This window comes from Notolepis coatsorum (genome assembly GCF_963971535.1).
Source record: "Notolepis coatsorum genome assembly, chromosome: 6".
Taxonomy (NCBI): domain Eukaryota; kingdom Metazoa; phylum Chordata; class Actinopteri; order Aulopiformes; family Paralepididae; genus Notolepis; species Notolepis coatsorum.
In genome coordinates, this window is record NC_140170.1 from 74,036,368 (window position 1) to 74,057,560 (window position 21,193).

The 21,193-nt window shown below is 44.4% G+C and overlaps 1 protein-coding gene across 3 annotated transcripts in view; it reads right to left on the reverse strand.

Annotated features, from left to right (window-relative positions):
• Positions 1-21,193, reverse strand: part of LOC311230941 (serine/threonine-protein kinase WNK2-like) — a 76,444-nt gene that overhangs the window by 16,283 nt on the left and 38,968 nt on the right. For all 3 annotated transcript variants that reach the window (XM_084317395.1, XM_084317394.1, XM_084317393.1), the window contains 10 exons: positions 18,030-18,107; positions 11,641-12,084; positions 10,845-11,465; positions 10,586-10,635; positions 10,305-10,467; positions 10,069-10,185; positions 8,187-8,357; positions 6,920-6,962; positions 6,233-6,382; positions 82-932 (listed from right to left, as the gene is read on the reverse strand). In XM_084317395.1, coding sequence (XP_084173521.1) covers positions 82-932; positions 6,233-6,382; positions 6,920-6,962; positions 8,187-8,357; positions 10,069-10,185; positions 10,305-10,467; positions 10,586-10,635; positions 10,845-11,465; positions 11,641-12,084; positions 18,030-18,107 — 2,688 coding nt within the window. The remainder of the gene's footprint in view (positions 1-81; positions 933-6,232; positions 6,383-6,919; positions 6,963-8,186; positions 8,358-10,068; positions 10,186-10,304; positions 10,468-10,585; positions 10,636-10,844; positions 11,466-11,640; positions 12,085-18,029; positions 18,108-21,193) is intronic.

A 21,193-nucleotide genomic window follows, 5' to 3' on the forward strand; every position in this document is an offset into this window, starting at 1 on the left:
CATGTTATCACTACATGTTATCACTACATGGTATCACTACATGTTATCACTACATGTTATCACTACATGTCCTGTATGTACCAGCTGTTCTACGGTCCGGTAGCGGCCCTCTCCCATGGGCCCCGGGGTGTTGTTCCCAGACCCTCCCATGGCGATGTCGGGCCCGGAGGGAGACTGGACGTACTCGGTGCAGGAGCCCGGCGTCTCCGCGGCGGTGCCCGACGGGTACATGGGGGCGTACTCCTGGTAGAGCAGGTTCCTCAGCTTCTCGTCCAGAGTCTTTATGGTGCTGTCCACGAAGCCCCCCCGGCCCAGCCTCGCCCCCTCCCCGTCCGACTCGCCGGGCCCCCCGCTGTGCTGGGACGGTGCCGGGCTCTGGGGCAGCGAGGACACTTTGGCCCCGCCCACGCTGGAGAAAGGCTGCTGGAGCACCACGGGCTGCTGCGGCCGGTCGCCCCGGGCGACAGAGGGGAAGGACATGGCCAGGGGTTCCCTGGCCGGGCCCAGTTCCAGCGGGAGGGGAGGGAGAGCCAGGCCGCCGTGGGCGCCGACATCCAGGGATAAAGGCGTGACGAGCGGGCAGCAGGGGGCCTCCTCCACCAGGGAGGTGGCACACGCGATCTCTGCCATCTGCTGGGCGGCGTGCAGAGAGGACATGGGGCCCAGGTGGCCCCCCTGCGACTCGTCCACAGACAGGGAGTTGTGCAGGGCGGAGGGGGCCGGGGGTGGCGCTATAGGGGGCGGCGACCGCTGCGCGCTGGGCTGAGTGAAGCTGGCGGCGGGCTCTTCGCAGCGCAGGACCGGGGGTGCAGAGACGGGGGGAGAGCGAGTGGCCAAGAGCAGCGGGTCCACGTTGGACATGACAGGGGGACTGTAGAAGCCATAGGCCTCATAGTTAAAGCTCCCGGCTGACATGGTGGAGGAGGAGCCGTCTGGGAAGGAACAAACACATCAGAAACCAAGGAAACTATAAAAGAAGGAAGGGTCATCACGCCACTGATGCGCTTTGGTGCCAAGTGTGGAAACTTTCAATTCGGCCGACATTGAGTTGAATAGGATCGCCATCTCATCGTCATTTAAACAGATTATTACCTCAGGTGTCAGAATCATTGGCATTGTTAACTAGCTAACGCTTCATGTATTAGTTGAGTCTGGCACCAAGCAGAGCATAGAACGCTGGTATTCTGACGTGATGATGCTTCCTTCTTTCATTCATTTCATATTGAGCCGTACTGTATTGTACCCATTCTGCAATCTGTTAATACAATTTTCAATCAATCAATCAATCAATCAATCAATCAATCAATCAATCAATCAAACAATCAATCAATCAATCAATCAATCATAGTTTACTTGTCAGAACTGGGGCGAAAGATGAGAACTTCATGTCAATGTTTATAATTATCTGGGTCAACTGAGACACTGACATTAGCCTTATTGACTCGGCTGCCAACTCTAACGGAGATGAGGCTGAGGGAGTGAGACCAGAAGAACCACATTGAGTCCCACGTTACAGCTGCTGCAAATGTCGCAAAGAAAGTCGCCATTTTAGCATCGAAATTATAGAAATGACAAGTGGAATTAAATTGACATATTTTCAAAAGTGTTCCTAGATGACGTTGTTAACTTAGAGCGTTTCGAGCACATTTCAATTAGCAGATGACTCATTCCCATACATTTCAAAACACAAAGACTATGGCAGATAAAAACAATCAGAGTCTGTGGTCACATTAGTGTTGATGCCTGTTGATTTTACTAGTTCGGTTCTTGAAGAACCAAGGGGGAGTCTTAGGGAGCGGACTACCTTGGATTATGTTGGGATAAACCAACTACCATCATAATGTAGACACCTGAATATGTCTAACAGTAATTCAATGTGTCTAACTCTAATTCCTTGTACTCTACTGTGTTCACGATAACGTTGTGTAACTCGCTGACCCGTCTTGATTCTCCACATCCTAATATTGACATTTAGTAGTGGGACATGGCGCTGGACTGTCGCCAGGGGGAGCTGGTGCGACGTTGGGCTGGCAAAGACAGGTGAGGAAGAGACTGGCATGAAGGAGGAGCTGGATACACGGGACGCTCTCTTCGTCAATTTCCAGAGAAGCAAGCAGACGTGTGGACGAAGAGCTCCTCATAACAAGGACACGCGAAATACGACTCCGGCCACGTTGTGGGAAAGTAACGTTGTATGCGAAAGTTTAGCTTACCAGTATAGTGATTAGGGTACGTTTGAACCAAGAAGAAGACGTTTCCGGACTGCACTGTTGATCCTCCATGTGCTGCGTTTAGAACGTATAGTCGGGAGAATAGTTTGGTCACACTGACCAGAGCTTAGTTTCAAGTATAGGCCTGTTAGCCCAATTAGCTCACGCGTCGCCCCGCCGTTCTTCTAGAGCCCGGAGCTGACACCGCAGCAGACGTTTCCGGACTGCACCCGCCTCCAGCATTCTCCTAGCCGACCGCCAGTCCAGCGATTCGCCTGCCTAACGTCAGCCCAGCCAGCCCCTTGCTATCACAGGTGACACCCATGGGACCGTTCGACGGCCAACTCGCGTCACAGACATTCGTTGCAGGAGCAGGCCAGCACTCGGTTGGTATACTCACGGCAGGTACATTTAGCGCTCCAAGCGCCCTGGAATATGACCGGCGAACATTTCTGTTTCGGTAGCATGCTCGTTAGGAGCGAAGATAATAGGGTGCTTTGAACTTTCGCCCCAACCTTTGTTATTTTGTTAATGCCGGCTTGATCAGGTATTTTGTTTCAGTGTGGGCCCACTCTCTTGTATTTGTTGTGTTGTGTTATCGTGCTGTGCATATGGCACCATTGTATGAATAAGTTGTTTCCCATTGTGTGGCTCCCGGAGCGTCCTGCCAACCTCCTCGTTATTTGCATATGAAAAGTGTATTAACCCGTACGGGGACTTGTTCATGCAGATACCAAACTTTAAGTAAAAGGAGAGGCATATAAATGGGACCACTGTGTGTGTGTGAATTACTGTGCATTATCGTTTAAACCCTTTTCTTGATTAATGTGCATTATTGCTTAACCCCTTCCTCCTCTATGGCCTATGTGTAATTGGGGCAGTTGCTCTGTACAGGTCTTCACCAGTCAACAAGGAAAGCTACTGCTTTGGGGAGAAATTATATCACCATCACTACCAGGGCCCGTGAGCGGATCGGCACGGGCGAGAAATCCGCTCTTCGCTCTAGACGGCTTGTTCCGCTCGCTCACCGCTCACCTTGAATCGAGCGCTCCCCGCTCCCCGCTCCACATCGCTCGGCAGAATATTTTTTTGGAGCATGTTGTAAATTTGCTTGATTTGACCAAACTACAACAATCTACACCCCCTGGGCCCCTTAACAATTTTTTGTATTGAGCCGTATTGTAATTGTACCCATTCTGCAATGTTAAATAACGTTGTTTATCCATTCACTAGTTCTACTAAGCGATGATAGCTAGCCTAGCCACAATGCTATGGTCGCTGCCATTCACGTTAGCATGTAAGCTAACGACAACAACAATGGCGGCATATACTTTTTCTAACAGGATGTGAGTGACGGTTCACCCTTCTCATTGGTTGAAAATTGCCTTCATGTTTGTACATCGCCACCTGTTGCTTTGGAATTGTACTACATGTATATTACATCAGTGTTAAACCACTGTGAGCGGCCCGGAGTGGATTGGAGCGGAGGAGAACTCTCGCTCCGGACGTCGCGCCGACCCATTTTAAAACCCACTCCGTCGCTCACGTCAAAACCGCCCGCTCCGCTCCCCGCGCCGCTCCCCGCGCCGCTCACGCGCCGCTCACATGGCCTGATCACTACTGCCACCGGGTGTGAGAGGGTGTGGGACGTATTAGGGGAAGTGTGGGTGTGTGGGGAACTACTGCAGTCGCCCTGGAGGCGTGTATGCTTTCCGCAACGGAGTTCGGTTTCCGGGTTCCTCTGATTGGCCGCGACCCCCACATGACCGCTGCCGCTCTGCTGTGTGTTGACCCCTACCTTCCTCAATTTATACGCATGGAAGTATTGACTACGCCGTAACGAATCATTAAAAAAATATACCGTTAACTGGAATATGTTGTGCCTTTACACATATGGCACAATATGGTCTGTCATGACAAACCAATAAAATATTGCATCACCGGCTGTCTCTGGCTTGCTCCAGCGGACACCAGAGTCCGCTGGAGCAAGCCAGAGACAGCCGGCGATGCGATATTTTATTTGTTTGTCATGACAAACCAATTACATAATCCAACATATGTGTAAAGGCACAACATATTCCAGTTAACGGTATCTTTTTTTAATGATTCGTTACGGCGCAATCAATACTTCCATGCATTCGGGACCTCCATGTTTTGGGGGTATTCATCAGACAAATCGGATCCGGGGATTCGGCTCCCATCAGTCGGGCAAGAACTGCAGGTTTTCAGCCTCTCTCCTCTCTCCTGGAGCTTAAGGGGGAGCTTAGTATTCCTGCCTCTGAGGAGGGCGACTACATGCAGTCACTGTGTGTTGTTGTAGCCAGCGGGTAAATCGCAATTTTTTTATTTGTTTGTCATGACAAACCAATTACATAATCCAACATATGTGTAAAGGCACAACATATTCCCGTTAACGGTATATTTTTTTAATGATTCGTTATGGCGTAGTCAATACTTCCATGTGTATAAATTGAGGAAGGCAGGGACCTCTGCCGCTGTGGTGCGAGCTGCAACACAACACACAGCAGAGCGGCAGCGGTCACGTGGGGGCCAATCAGAGGAACCCGGAAACCGAACTCCGTTGCGGAAAGCATACACGCGCCCTGGAGGGCAAGAAGGACCAGTGTAAAACCACTAGGTTAGTAAATCCTAGGCCCCATCCACTCCCTCTGCTAAATCCCCATTCTAGTACCCCTACACTACAGTCGGGGACTCAGCCGGACCCAGATCTGCTGTGCTCCCACTACCTGGTGACAGTTCATATCCACTCTCATAAAGTAGGGATAATTCACCCTTCTACAATCATATTTAAACATCTCAGCTTCACGTATCATAAAATGAAGCTTCCACCATCCCACCGCCAGGGGGTGCCATCGGCCCCCCATGACATGACACTGCCTGTGGTCACATTAGTGTCTTCTGCCTGTTGATTTGACTAGTTCGGTTCTTGAAGTGGTATTTTTATGGATGTGAATGGGCACTTCTGCATCTTCCCACCCCGTCATCCAGTGATTATAATGTATAACCAGTGTGAATAAGGGACCAGTGCACCAGCATGTCTTCTAACAGAGAGGAACAGAATTCTGGTCCCAGGAAACACGGTTGTTTTGACATTGTTATCTAGACCTGAACAATCAAGGTGACCTTTTTAATGTCAAGGACTCCCAAAATGGATGAGCGTTAGGGAGCGGCTACATTGATCTGTCGGAGAGGAAAGAGACGTGACGGTATTGCTGTCTGTTGGTTTGTTTTCTAATTGGAACCACGACGTAATCGCGCTTTTGCATAAACAACAGCTTTGCTTACAGCTGGTGATGTATCCGCCCGTTCCAAAAGTCCATCCTCTCCGACCTTCTCTGTCCGTCACACAACGGACACAAACCTAGCGGAGACACACTCATCATCCGTCCCCATCCGACATATGGACGTTCTTCATTGAAAAATCATTAAAAACAGATGTAGACAGAGACGGATCAATAGCCGGACCCATTAGAGACTAACTAGGAGAGAATCATGGACCCAGGACCATCTACACTGTGAGGTAACCATGGAGAGAGAGAAACCTGTGATTAGAATAGTCATTATTATAAGATAAGATAAGATACGATAAGATAAGATATTCCCCATTTTTCTGAGAACCCCCGAAAAGCACTGCAAGGACCCCTGGGGGCCGTCGTGCCTCAGACTGTACTTAAGAATCATCAATCTAAATTACCTTGGATTTTGTTGGGATAAACCGACTAGTACTACCATCATAATATTTAAACATCTCATCTCATCTCTTATTTAAACAAGACGAAAGTCTTTTTCTGGTCTGCATCCTCTTAGCAGTTTGTTTGTATTTGAGCCGTACTGTATTGTACCCATTCTGTAATCTGTTAATAAAGTTTTCAATCAATCAAGCTTCACGTATCATAAAATGAAGCTTCCACCACCCCACCACCAGGGGGTGCCATCGGCCCCCCCATGACATGACACTGCCTGAATGAAGTGCTGAAATGCTAGTCCAGAAACAAAGTCACCTCTGGCTATGGCAGGCCCTGCAGTGACACAGTCAGCAGACTGGCCTGTAGCCGCACTCCCGGGAGACAGGACCGTCGTGCCCTCAGACGGGGTCTCCTGGCTGGACGACTGAGTCTCCTCCACAGGGCAGATTATGAACCACCTCCTCCCTGTGTGAAGCATTGAAGGTTTAGATACAAATCTGTTCATAGAGAAATACATTTACTTCTAATAGGGATCACTTACAGATAATACTGTATCTGTATAGTCATGTATTTCGAATTAATACATTACAACCAGCAAGAGCACGGCTCACGCCAGATAATCCTGCCAAGTCACCTCTAGTCACAGCGTAGTGTGTTTTGGCTGTAACATTTTGCAACATTTTGGCTGAAAATAAGACTTTCCTAACTTTCATAAATCAAAATACTGATATATTTTTTTTTAAACAAATGTTTGCAAACATTACAAATGTAAAAACTACTTCACAGCATCACACACATTCGTTTGCACATAACAGCCTTTCCAGTCTTTGTATTATGATCTTATTCACTCGATTTGAGAATGGAGGAGGGGGGGGGGGGGCTGACCCGTTTGTTTATATTTGGATTACAGATAACACCTTTCATTAATTGAACCAATTTAGAGATGGTGAAGTAGACAGATGACTGTGCTTTTAAAAAAGAAAAGGGGGGGAAGTGATTTACCGTTCTGCTGATACACCGCCTGGGAGGCGCCGTTCTGCTGGTTCTGCACAAGGAGTAGATGTCACTATACTGCTGGCTGTGTTTACATGCACAATAACATTCAAACATTATTTGGGCTATTCGAGTGTCGTAAATATCCATATCGCGTTTCGCCAGGATAAACCCATATCCTGTCTATGTTTGCTGGGATACAGTATGTCAATATTATCTGGGATATATAGTATGTCAATATTATCTGGGATACAGTACAGTATGGTCAATATTATCTTGGATACTGAAGCCTATAAACACCTTATCCTTTACTGTTATTATTCTGTGGTCTGTGGGAGCTGTTTCAATGATAATACTGTTGTTATTCCGTGGTCTGTGTGAGCTCTGTTTCAATGGTAATACTGTTGTTATTCTGTGGTCAGAGTTAGCTCTGTTTCAATGATAATACTGTTGTTATTCTGTGGTCTGTGTGAGCTCTGTTTCAATGGTAATACTGTTGTTATTCTGTGGTCAGAGTTAGCTCTGTTTCAATGATAATACTGTTGTTATTCTGTGGTCAAAGTGAGCTCTGTTTCAATGATAATACTGTTGTTATTCTGTGGTCAGAGTGAGCTCTGTTTCAATGATAATACTGTTGTTATTCTGTGGTCAGAGTGAGCTCTGTTTCAATGATAATACTGTTGTTATTCTGTAGTCAGTGGGAGCTCTGTTTCAATGATAATACTGTTATTTTTCTGTAGTCAGTGGGAGCTCTGTTTCAATGATAATACTGTTGTTATTCTGTGGTCAGAGTGAGCTCTGTTTCAATGATAATACTGTTATTTTTCTGTAGTCAGTGGGAGCTCTGTTTCAATGATAATACTGTTGTTTTTCTGTAGTCAGTGGGAGCTCTGTTTCAATGATAATACTGTTGTTTTTCTGTAGTCAGTGGGAGCTCTGTTTCAATGATAATACTGTTGTTTTTCTGTAGTCAGTGGGAGCTCTGTTTCAATGATAATACTGTTGTTTTTCCGTGATCTGTGTGAGCTCTGTTTCAATGGTAATACCGTTGTTTTTCTGTGGTCTGTGAGATTTTTTCCATGATAATACTTGCAATATTCCACTTATTACTATTAGTAATAATCTGAGAGTCTAATAATCTAAGAGTATGAAAATGTAAACATGTTATTCTGGCCTACTGTATGACCATAACCAGGGTATTAGCAAGTTTCCGGAATGCATGTAAACGCACTCACTGTCTGTTTGTTTGTGTTGTGAATGGAATGAGCCTCCGTACCTCTCCCCCTAGCTTTTCAAAGACCTGGCCTTGCTGGGGACTACTGCCCAGGGCAGAGACACTCTCTCCCTCCACGTCCTCATTCAGCATGTCCTCCGCTTTGTCCATAATGTCTTTCAGCTGGTCGATGAAGATCTCCTTCTCTATGGGGAGGATGAAGCCATTCTCTACCTGCAGCCGAAACAGTTTCAAGGTCAATGTCACAACGGCCACTAAATGCCGTCACGACGACACACGTGCAAGAAATGTATCTATTGTGCAAGATCATGGAATATGTTTAGTTTTTGTCTCGTTATATCATGTCCCTGGATGCATAGTACAACTATGTACCAATACACACCAAAGAAATGAGAAATAAATCACATTTTCTTGCATTTCTTATGACAATTCCATGGCTCTGGATGCTATTTTATGGGCCATGTCGCTTTAACCCTTTCACAACCACACTACAGAAGGTTAACCCTATCATTACCACACTACAGACGGTTGTTGTGAAAGGGTTAACCATTTGTCGTGTGGCAGTGAAAGGATTAACCTTCTGTATTGTCGCAGCAGGTTAACCCTTCTGTAGTGTGGTAGTGAAAGTGTTAACCCTTTGTTGTGTGGTAGTGAAAGGGTTAACCTTCTGTATTGTTGCAGTGAAAGGGTTAACCCTTTGGTAGTGTGGAAGTGAAAGGTTAACCTTATGTAGTGTGGTAATGAAAGGGTTAACCTTCTGTCGTGTGGTAGTGAAATGGTTATCCTTCTGTAGTGTGGTAGTGAAAGCTTAACCTTCTGTAGTGTGGTAGTGAAAGCTTAACCTTCTGTAGTGTGGTAGTGAAAGGGTTAACCTTCTGTAGTGTGGTAGTGAAAGCTTAACCTTCTGTAGTGTGGTAGTGAAAGGGTTAACCTTATGTAGTGTGGTAGTGAAAGGGTTAACCTTCTGTAGTGTGGTAGTGAAAGGGTTAACCTTCTGTAGTGTGGTAGTGAAAGGGTTAACCTTCTGTAGTGTGGTAGTGAAAGGGTTAACCTTCTGTAGTGGTAGTGAAAGGGTTAACCTTCTGTAGTGTGGTAGTGAAAGGGTAACCTTCTGTAGTGTGGCAGTGAAAGGGTTAACCTTCTGTAGTGTGGTAGTGAAAGGGTAACCTTCTGTAGTGTGGTAGTGAAAGGGTTAACCTTCTGTAGTGTGGTAGTGAAAGGGTAACCTTCTGTAGCTTGGTAGTGAAAGCGTTAACCTTCTGTAGTGTGGTAGTGAAAGGGTTAACCTTCTGTAGTGTGGTAGTGAAAGGGTAACCTTCTGTAGTGTGGTAGTGAAAGGGTTAACCTTCTGTAGTGTGGTAGTGAAAGGGTTAACCTTATGTAGTGTGGTAGTGAAAGGGTTAACCTTCTGTAGTGTGGTAGTGAAAGGGTTAACCTTCTGTATTGTGGTAGTGAAAGGGTTAACCTTCTGTAGTGGTAGTGAAAGGGTTAACCTTCTGTAGTGTGGTAGTGAAAGGGTTAACCTTCTGTAGTGTGGTAGTGAAAGGGTTAACCTTATGTAGTGTGGTAGTGAAAGGGTTACCCTTCTGTAGTGTGGTAGTGAAAGGGTTAACCTTCTGTAGTGTGGTAGTGAAAGGGTTAACCTTCTGTAGTGTGGTAGTGAAAGGGTTAACCTTCTGTAGTGTGGTAGTGAAAGGGTTACCCTTCTGTAGTGTGGTAGTGAAAGGGTTAACCTCCAGTAGTGTGGTAGTGAAAGGGTTACCCTTCTGTAGTGTGGTAGTGAAAGGGTTAACCTCCAGTAGTGTGGTAGTGAAAGGGTTAACCTTCTGTAGTGTGGTAGTGAAAGGGTTAACCTCCAGTAGTGTGGTAGTGAAAGGGTTAACCTTCTGTAGTGTGGTAGTGAAAGGGTTAAGTGAAACCTGACCATATACGTGGCGATTTCCTCCGGAGCGTCCCCGTCCAGGTCGAACTTGAACGTCACCATCTTGTGGTTGTGTGTCTCCAGCTGACATTCCACCATCTTATCGCCCGTGTTGCAAACCTGTGAGGGACGTGCAGGTGACGTCACTTTCTGGGGTCAAAGCGTAACGTAACCATATAATGAGATCACCAGGGCTATACCACACGAGTGGTCGTCGCAAAGAAAGTGTTTGGACTCACGTTGAGCATGCTCAGTTTGGGTTTGCTGGTCCTCTCTTGCCGCGAGCGTGTGCGGGCGGACTTGCGGTGGTGTTTCCTCGGCCTCCCGTCCCCCTTCCCGCCGCTGGCCAAGCTGTCGTAGCCGTCGCTCGTCTCCTTACCGGACGCCGCGTCAGAGTTGAGACTGTAGCCGTGAAGTATAGAAGTAAAAATACTGATTTTTAAATCCTCCAGTTCAGTGACAGTAAATACGGAGGTGGAGAGAGTCTGTTCAGTGCTCAGCAGTAAACGTGGCCACTCACCTGTCGTAGGCAAAGTTAGGTAATAGTGTCGGTTTCTCCTGGAGTATTTCCTAAGGACAAAATAACAGTTCATTTAAAAACCTTGGGAACATTTGGCAAACAGTGTTGTAAACAGAGATATACATTATGTGTAAAATGTGATTGCGATTAAGGTCTAAATCATCCCCTATGTGTGTATATAGGTGTTTATCATTACGTGCGTATATAGGCGTACATATTGGTACAATTGTGAAAGTCCCAGATTCGGGCATTAGTGTACCTCTACGCTGGGTTCAGGTTGAGAAGAGCTGGATGCAGACGTGTTCTCCAGGTGCTGCTGAGTTGCAGGCTGGTTGGCACCGTCTGGGGCCGCTGTGTGGAGGCCAGCCGGCTGCAGAGCGGGAGGAGCAGCGATGGGGGCTGCAGCACCAGCAGGGGGCACTTGAACCGGGGCCGAAGACGACGCACCTGTCGGGTCAAAGCTGGGACCCGACGCGACGGAGAGCGGGTCTGGGGCCGCGGTTTGAGTTTGAACCGAGGACAACGTCGGAACCACCGGCACCGCCGTTGGAACTTGGATCGGGACGGCAAGCGGCGGGGCTGGAGCTAGAGCCGGAGCTGGGACCGGAGACGGGGCGGCAGCCTGAGCCGGTACCTGGACCGGGACTTGGGCTGCGGCTGAAGCGGGGCCGTGGGCTTCCGCTTGGACTTGGGATGGGGCTTGGGGAGGGGCTGAGACGTGATGAGGGCCTGCGGCTTGAGCGGCGATGGAAGAGACAGCGGTCAGGTCTAAACTGGCTGCCGCAGCCTCTGCATTCAACCTGCCTCCCCAGAGTGGAGGGTGAACAGCAGGCGAGGCACAGTGGACCGCAGCCAGAGCCTGGCCATCTGACAGGCTCTCCTAAGGAAAACAAAAATAACACAACACATTTAGACATTTTAATCAGCGTGTACGCACGAGACGTGGTTCACCGCGACATCACCTAAATACTTGCCCCGGCACAACCCCAAAACAAAGAACAAAGACACACTTTCCACTTTCAACCATTCCAGTGAGAAGTGAGCGGGATATTCACCTGGACAGCCTGCTCTGTCAGGCCCTGCTCAGGGTGGGGGGTGGGGTGTGGGGCGGGGTGTGCCCGGGAAAGGAGAGGAGGCAAGGCGTGGCCGGGAAGGGTCGGGTGAGAAACGGGCTGCTGCTGCTGGGGCACCCTAGGGGGCAACGCCATCGCCGTGGCGAAGAGTGGAAAGGAGGACACGGGGGTCCGTGGGGTGTCGTAGGGGGCGGCCATGGAGGGCAGGATTGGCATGGAGGGCCGGGACGGCATGGAGGGACGGGGCGGCATGGAGGGCAGGGACGGCATGGACGGCATGGAGGGAAGGGGTGGCATGGGGGCCAGGGGTGGGAAGTGGGGCGCGGGGGTGTAGTAGACGTTGGTGTAGGCGGAGGGTAGAGACGTCGTGGAGAAGGGAGGGGACTCATAGCTCACCGGTTGAATGACAGGATATGGAGAGGGGAACTGGGGATGAAGAACAAGAGGGGGGGGGGAAGAATGATAGGAAATAAATAAACACAACCAGTCTGAAGAAATAACAGATGAGATCCTTGATATTAGCGAGCTCTTCAAACCATTGCTTCTTTTAAAGGGACATTTTTAAGACGCCCATCTGAGTCATTTCAGTCTTACGCTGTTGTTTTGATTTTGGGGATACTTGGGAGTAGAAATTATTAGCATTTGTTAGCTTGTGGAGGTCTATGATCCTATGGTCTAGATTATATTGTGGAGGTCTATGGTCATATGGTCTAGATCAGGGGTGGCCAACCCGCGGCTCGCGAGCCGCATGCGGCTCTTTGCCCGTCAAAATATTGATATTTCTTTTAACTTTTCTTTTTTTAACTTTTTTTTTATGTCACTCATTACATAAGGACGTAGAATAAACATTAAAATTTTTTTTTAAATGGTCCATTTACATGTTCTTGGTATCTGAATCTAGGGACATATATGGATCAGTGTCAGAAATAGTGTGTCTGTTACTAGGCTTGAGTAAATTGTAATGAACCAAAGGAGAATATCAATTCTATTTAAAAAAAAATATTATCTTTGACTGTGAATAACACCATGCTAAAATTGACCAGACCTGAAAAATCTAAGCAAATGAATAAAGGGAAGATGATTAAACAGAAGGTTTTGTAGATACAGTACTGAATTCTGCCATCTTTTTTATAATGTAAATTTCTCCACCATTTTTCATTGTATTGCAACACCGTTTCTTGCAAGACGTTGACAGAAAGGTAGAGAAACTAACTGCATTCTGTTTTCTGGCAATAACGTTCAGGTTTGTGGGAGATAATCCCAAAAAATAAGAGAAATAAAAAAGTTAATCCAGAAGTCAGATGATTGACAGGAGCTGGGTAGGGTAGTTTTTCGAAATTCGAAAGCCCTGAATCTCTTCCTTCAAAAGACTACACTCACTTTTGGCTGTGCCACTTCCTCCTGTCAATATGCGCCGGTTTCCGAATCAATGCCCTGAGATTTCTATAATCTTATATTTCACTAATAACAGTTAAAATCATTGGTAAACAAACGTAATGCTGAAAATATACACTTTTACTGTATATCTCGGGCTTAAGAGGTTAACCCTGTGAGGCCCAAATTAAAAAGACATTAGCAACTTCAGAGGCCAGAGGGTGGGACATATCAACACATTTACTATCAAATAGCATTGTGAGGCTGAACAACAGGACCAATTGACTATACTGTACATGTGCTTAAATTTTTTTAAATAAACATTATTTTTTTAAATGGCTAAAAGTGATTTTGTAATTTTGCAACCGTGGGTCTCACAGGGTACTTTTAACCCTGTGAGGCCCAAATAAAAAAGACATTAGCAACTTCAGAGGCCAGAGGGTGAGACCTATAAACACATGAAGGGTGCCGTGACTGAAAAAAAAGGTTGAGAAACGTTGGTATATGGTGTGGCTCTTTGTGGTACCACAGTAATTTTTGTGGCTCTTAGTCTCTGACTGGTTGGCCACCCCTGGTCTAGATTATATTGTGGAGGTCTATGGTCCTGTGGTCTAGATTATATTATGGAGGTCTATGGTCCTGTGGTCTAGATTATATTGTGGAGGTCTATGGTCCTGTGGTCTAGATTATATTGTGGAGGTCTATGGTCCTGTGGTCTAGATTATATTGTGGAGGTCTATGGTCATATAGTCTAGATTATATTGTGGCGGTCTATGGTCCTGTGGTCTAGATTATATTGTGGAGGTCTATGGTCATATGGTCTAGATTATATTGTGGAGGTCTATGGTCCTGTGGTCTAGATTATATTGTGGAGGTCTATGGTCCTGTGGTCTAGATTATATTGTGGAGGTCTATGGTCCTGTGGTCTAGATTATATTGTGGAGGTCTATGGTCCTATGGTCTAGATTCTATTCTGGAGGTTTCAAATAATTTCTCTGAAGAAACAAACCTTTATTTTAACTTGTGAGACACTGAGGTTTCCCTCATTTACAGCGACGACAAGTTTACGAAACAAGAACATATAGGCACAATAAGTAAGAATAAACAAAAAAAAATCAAACAATAAAAAAAGACAGTTACAAGTCGACACACAGTGGTCAGAGATCATACTTTTAAGTGCAGCAAAAGAAGGAAGAACCCTCAGCTTCAGAGTCAGTTGGAGGGAATTCCAGGTGTTGGAAGCTTCAAAGGAAAAAGCAGTTTTTCCTACTGTAGTTCCGAGGAAACTCAAGGAACCCTAAGAACCAACCAGTCATTTGAACGTGTAGAATAGGTTCCAAGATTCCATTCCAACAGTGTTGTGATGTAAGGGGGGAGTTGAAGCCACAGCATGCCTATTAATCACATCACCATAGTCCATAATTGATAAAGAATCCATAAAGAAAACAGCTTCAACAAGCCTCTTTTTACTAATAACGAGAAAGCTGGATCTATTTCTGTACAGGAAGCAAATTTTCTGTTGCAGCTTGGAAGCAAGAATATCCACATGGAACTTAAAATGAAAATTCATCGAGCTACAAGCCAAGATATTTATACTCAGTGACTCTCTCAATGTTAGAACCACTTACAGTAGATATATGTACTTCATCATAATCAATATTTTGTGGGTCTGGAGAACAGCATACATTTAGTTTTACTAGCACCGAGGACTATTTTAAGATTGATAAAAGCTTCCAGAAGAACATTATATAAAGCTGCAAGTTCAAATGACTCCAACTTTGTACCAAATGAAATAGGCGTGTTAGAAAGTCCCTTAGGACTCTATTTTTGCACAAGCGCTGGTGCAGGTGTATTGCCAATTTGGTCGGGCGCAACACAAATTCTTTCCGCTTAAACATGTTTGGCAATTCCGTGGCAAGAGAAGTCGCTTGCCTGGGGATATGATGGAACTGGGGGTGTGTCGATACAGATCCACTACTACAATATTTGGCTTAATTTTAGCATATAATCACGCCTGTGTCTTCAGCCTGCTTAGACCATGTGTAAGTGCAGACGCTGGTGATCTGAGCTATTTTCGTGACAGTAGTTGGCGCTGGCGCACAGGAACATCGGTCTAGTTTCCAACAAGCCATTATTATTGATGTTAGACTGTGCGTTTCATCCCACTTTGAAGTAAATCTGTCAACTGAATGGAACCTTCTAATCAGTCCAATCACAACAAGCTATGTATGCTTTACACTTGTGTTCATTGAATTTCTGCGTGGATCAGAAGCAATCGATACGCATTATTACACATGGAAAACATCACAGTGACCCGCATTCCATATCAGTTAACACAAGCTCACAAGCCAGCTCAATTAGTCTACACACCTGTGTCTTCCTCTGGGGTCTGCGGGGCTGACTGTGGACTATTGTAGGCTACTCTGCTGGCTGGAAAAGATTTATATAGGCTATATATAACTAAGCATACATTCTCTTTCACATGTGGAGAACTGACAGGAGACATGGTTTGTGAGATAGGCCATCCTGTAAAATAATTATCTGAACGCTGCCTCCTATTAATTTTACTTCATGTTTAATCAATCTATGGAGATCATGGATAGCTTGTAAATTAATGAAATTAATGAAAATGACGAATCCCATTAGGCTATGGACCACAAGTGTATGACGTGAAAATAAATAATCCATTCATTCATAATTTTATTATCTACATGCACATATTGCCACTGGATCTCTTTGGCCTTGGTTGAAGTTGTTCTTATGTAGCCAGGTGCATATAAAGGGAATGAGTGGAACTGATTTGATTGGTCATAATTGAAGCCAGCCCTAACTCCACCTGCTAATAATGTATTCCTCCTGCTCCAACTCCAACCTGCTAATAATGTATTCCTCCTGCTCCAACTCCAACCTGCTAATAATGTATTCCTCCTACTCCACCTTCTAATAATGTATTCCTCCTACTCCACCTTCTAATAATGTATTCCTCCTACTCCACCTTCTAATAATGTATTCCTCCTACTCCACCTGCTAATAATGTATTCCTCCAACTCCACCTGCTAATAATGTATTCCTCCTGCTCCAACTCCAACCTGCTAATAATGTATTCCTCCTACTCCACCTTCTAATAATGTATTCCTCCTACTCCACCTTCTAATAATGTATTCCTCCTACTCCACCTTCTAATAATGTATTCCTCCTACTCCACCTTCTAATAATGTATTCCTCCAACTCCACCTTCTAATAATGTATTCCTCCTACTCCACCTTCTAATAATGTATTCCTCCAACTCCACCTGCTAATAATGTATTCCTCCTACTCCACCTGCTAATAATGTATTCCTCCTACTCCACCTTCTAATAATGTATTCCTCCTACTCCACCTTCTAATAATGTATTCCTCCAACTCCACCTTCTAATAATGTATTCCTCCAACTCCACCTTCTAATAATGTATTCCTCCAACTCCACCTTCTAATAATGTATTCCTCCAACTCCACCTTCTAATAATGTATTCCTCCAACTCCACCTGCTAATAATATATTACTCCAACTCCAACCTGCTAATAATGTATTCCTCCTACTCCAACCTTCTAATAATGTATTCCTCCTACTCCACCTTCTAATAATGTATTCCTCCTACTCCAACTCCACCTGCTAATAATATATTACTCCAACTCCAACCTGCTAATAATGTATTCCTCCTGCTCCAACTCCACCTGCTAATAATGTATTCCTCCTGCTCCAACTCCACCTGCTAATAATGTATTCCTCCTGCTCCAACTCCACCTGCTAATAATGTATTCCTCCTACTCCAACTCCACCTGCTAATAATGTATTCCTCCTGCTCCAACTCCACCTGCTAATAATATATTACTCCAACCTCACCTGCTAATAATGTATTCCTCCTGCTCCAACCTCACCTGCTAATAATGTATTCCTCCTGCTCCAACTCCACCTGCTAATAATGTATTCCTCCTACTCCAACCTCACCTGCTAATAATGTATTCCTCCTGCTCCAACTCCACCTGCTAATAATATATTACTCCAACTCCAACTCCACCTGCTAATAATATATTACTCCAACCTCACCTGCTAATAATGTATTCCTCCTACTCCAACCTCACCTGCTAATAATGTATTCCTCCTGCTCCAACTCCACCTGCTAATAATGTATTCCTCCTACTCCAACTCCACCTGCTAATAATGTATTCCTCCTGCTCCAACTCCACCTGCTAATAATATATTACTCCAACTCCGTGCGTGCGTGCGTGCGTGTGTGTGTGTGTCCGCAGCAAATCTCACAAAATAAAATGCAGCACATTTGAATTAGTTTGTCCATTGAAATAGATATCGTTTGGGATTACTCTTCCCTCCTCCAGGGTGCAGCGTAATACAAGTGATTGAGTGACTTATGGGAGGTGTCAATGACCAGCCTCCATGTTTAAGCCACGCCCTATACATAAACCACGCCCCCTTCTTAACTCACGAGAGACTAAATTAACTCACTTGGCCTGCAAACCCAGTTTGCAACGCAACAAGTTGTCATCATTTTAACCTTAAACGTTGTTGAACCTATGAACCTATCCCTAACCCTAACCTCGACCACTCCCACTACTGTACCTACACTACCGGGTTTTCAGGCCCAGTGAGGGTATTTAATCTCTCTTCTTCTCCTCAGCTGTCACCTTACTGAACTCTGCACCACGCCCCGTCGCCCCGGACACCACCCCCTACTTCCTGCGTGCCGGATGATTTCCCCTGGGAATGTCCTACCAGACACCAGTGTTTAGAGCAGCCAAGAACAGCAAATGTAAAAGCATTCATGAACTGGGTATAGGTGGCATCCCTATTGTGTTATATCAGTTAGTGATAGAGAGCAGCAAAATAGACATTTATTTATATGAAAATGTTTAAGATTATTACTTTAAAGTGCCGCTTTAAATTGAGCGCATTGATCTGCTTTATTCTCTACGCGGATCCACAGTATGTTTATAACCCACCTGTGCACTGATCTGCAGTGGCTGAAGTGGAGGAGGAGCGTTGGTACATACATCAAGACTCTGGTGAAGTTGGCCAGGCTGAAGGAGAGAGAGAGGGGGGGGGGGGTCTAATTACTCATTAGGTGAAGTAAATTTATTAATATCTTCTCTTGAGAACATAATAGTGTTTCCCTAAATCAATAATTTTCTGGTCACTCTGATGATGGTAGTGACCACAAAAGGATGGAAACACCATGATATTACCATCTGCATCATGGTTCAACTTGGGTTACAACATGGCAGTGTTGTAGTCGAGTCACTAAATCTCGAGCCAGAGTCGAGTCTCGAGTCCCCAGTGTTCGAGTCAGAGTCCAAGTCCGAGTCACCAAAGAAGAGCCCGAGTCGAGTCCTCATTACCCTAGTCCGAGTCCGAGTCCAAGTCAGCAAGGTTGAGTCCACTCCACAAATAAAAAAAGGTCTACATTAAACATAAATGACACAGTGGTCACCATTTCAAAGGGAGTTTATATTAACAAGTCCGAGTCCTCGTCTGCACCTCCCGAGTCCAAATGCAGTCAATGCTTGAGTCCAAGTCCAAGTCTGAGTCATCAGTGCTCAAGTCCAAGTCGACAAGTCCTGAAAATCAGTCCAGACCTCAGACTTGAGTACTACAACACTGCAACATGGTATTATTTATGTACAAAAGTGGTACCATGGCGATACATACAACCCTGATGGGGGATCCCCTTTGAACTGCCTATCTGAGGTTTCTTCCTGTTGCTCGGTTACAGGGAGCTGTTCCTTATCTTCATTGGGGAAAGTCTGGCGGTGTTGTAAAATTGTGTATTTTATGGTTTAGTTCGTTTTTATTGTGGATCTATTGTGATGTCATCATCATCATCATCATCATTTATTTATTCGTACATGGAATTACCACAGTCCAACAGTACATATTCATATAATTCACCAACAATACCATGGCCGAAAGGAACAGGAAGAAGAAAAAATCTTATATATACCTGCCCCTACACACACACAACACACCGATAGACATATTGTGTAAAACCAAACAGAATATACCCATTTTGCACAAAAAAAATGTAACATCAACACAACCAAATTAAATCAACATAAATAAACCCATTTTGTCTATCTATCAGTCAAACTACATATTTAGGTTCATTCATTTACACACACACACCCCCACACACACACTTATATAATGTATTATACTTCTATATACTATCTAATTTCTATTTTATTATAATATAACTAAATCATACTAATTATTCTACACCAAAATAGTACAGTATTATACAATATTTTAATATATTATTATTCTATGTTACGCTGCTATATACTATATTACTATACTCATACTGGCCTACACTACAACTCTATGCTACGTCATCCTGACACGCTAAACTGCAATATTATACTAAACTGTGCTATACTGTCTATGTATCTTTTCTTTGCACAACCTTTTGAAGTGAAATATATTATTGGAACTCTTTTCATCGTTCTGCAAGGAGTTCCATAGTTTGATACCTATAACTGAGGTGCACCTTTGTTTTAAGGTTGTTCGTGCAAATTGGTGTTTAAAATTTAATTTCCTTCTGCTGTCATCTGGACAGGGAACGAACAACCTCTGTATATTTGCTGGTAATACTCTGCATTTTGCTCTAAACAAAACTAATAAAGTCTGTATTTCAGCTAACTCTTTAAGTTTCAATAGTCTGGACTCTGGATTTAATAAATAATTTGTTGGTATGTTCTCTTGAATCTACATTGTGAACTATTCTTACTGCTCTCTTCTGTAATATAAATAATGGCTTTATGTTGCTTTCATACGTGTTACCCCACACTTCCACACAGTAACTCAAATATGGTAGGATGAGTGAACAATATAATATTCGCATAGAATTATAATCAAGCACATTCTTTGCCTTGTTCAAAACAAAAACACTCTTGGCTACCTTATTTTTTATGTACATTATATGTGGCTTCCATGTCAATTTCTCATCCAACATAACACCAATTTTTTTTAACTCAGATACTCTTTCAATATTAACTCCGTCAATACATAATGCCACATTGTCCTTCTTTCGATTAGTAAATATCATACATTTCGTTTTTTCCTAATTTAGGGATAGCTTATTGTTATCAAACCATATCTTAAGTTTACACATTTCATTTACAATGTTATCTGCTAATTTTTTAAGGTATTTTCCTGAACTGAAGAAATGTGTATCGTCAGCAAATAAAACAAATTTCAATATGTTTGACACTTCACATATATCATTAATATATAAAATAAAAAGTTTGGGCCCCAGGACCGAACCTTGAGGGACACCACATTCAATATTCATACATGCAGATGTGTAACCAGAGAGTTGTACATATTGTTGTCTATTTTCAAGATAGCTACTTAACCAGTTCATCGCCACCCCTCTCACACCATATGTTTGTAATTTAGAAATTAAAATGTGATGATCTATCGTATCAAATGTTTTTTTTAAGTCAATAAACACCCCTATTGTGTAATTCCTCTCATCTACTGCTGTGGTTATTTCTTCATATATATTCATTAAGGCTAAGGCTGTTGATCGATTTGCCCTGAATCCATACTGACTCTCACTCAGCAGGTTATTCTTTTCAATACAACTATCTAATTTATGAGCAAACACTTTTTCAAGAATCTTGGAAAATTGTGAAAGCAAAGTGTGAGTCCAAGTCCGAGTCACCAAAGAAGAGCCCGAGTCGAGTCCGAGTCGAGTCCCCATTACCCTAGTCCGAGTCCGAGTCCAAGTCAGCAAGGTTGAGTCCACTCCACAAATAAAAAAAGGTCTACATTAAACATAAATGACACAGTGGTCACCATTTCAAAGGGAGTTTATATTAACAAGTCCGAGTCCTCGTCTGCACCTCCCGAGTCCAAATGCAGTCAATGCTCGAGTCCAAGTCCAAGTCTGAGTCATCAGTGCTCAAGTCCAAGTCGACAAGTCCTGAAAATCAGTCCAGACCTCAGACTTGAGTACTACAACACTGCAACATGGTATTATTTATGTACAAAAGTGGTACCATGGCGATACATACAACCCTGATGGGGGATCCCCTTTGAACTGCCTATCTGAGGTTTCTTCCTCTTTTTTCTTCCTGTTGCTCGGTTACAGGGAGCTGTTCCT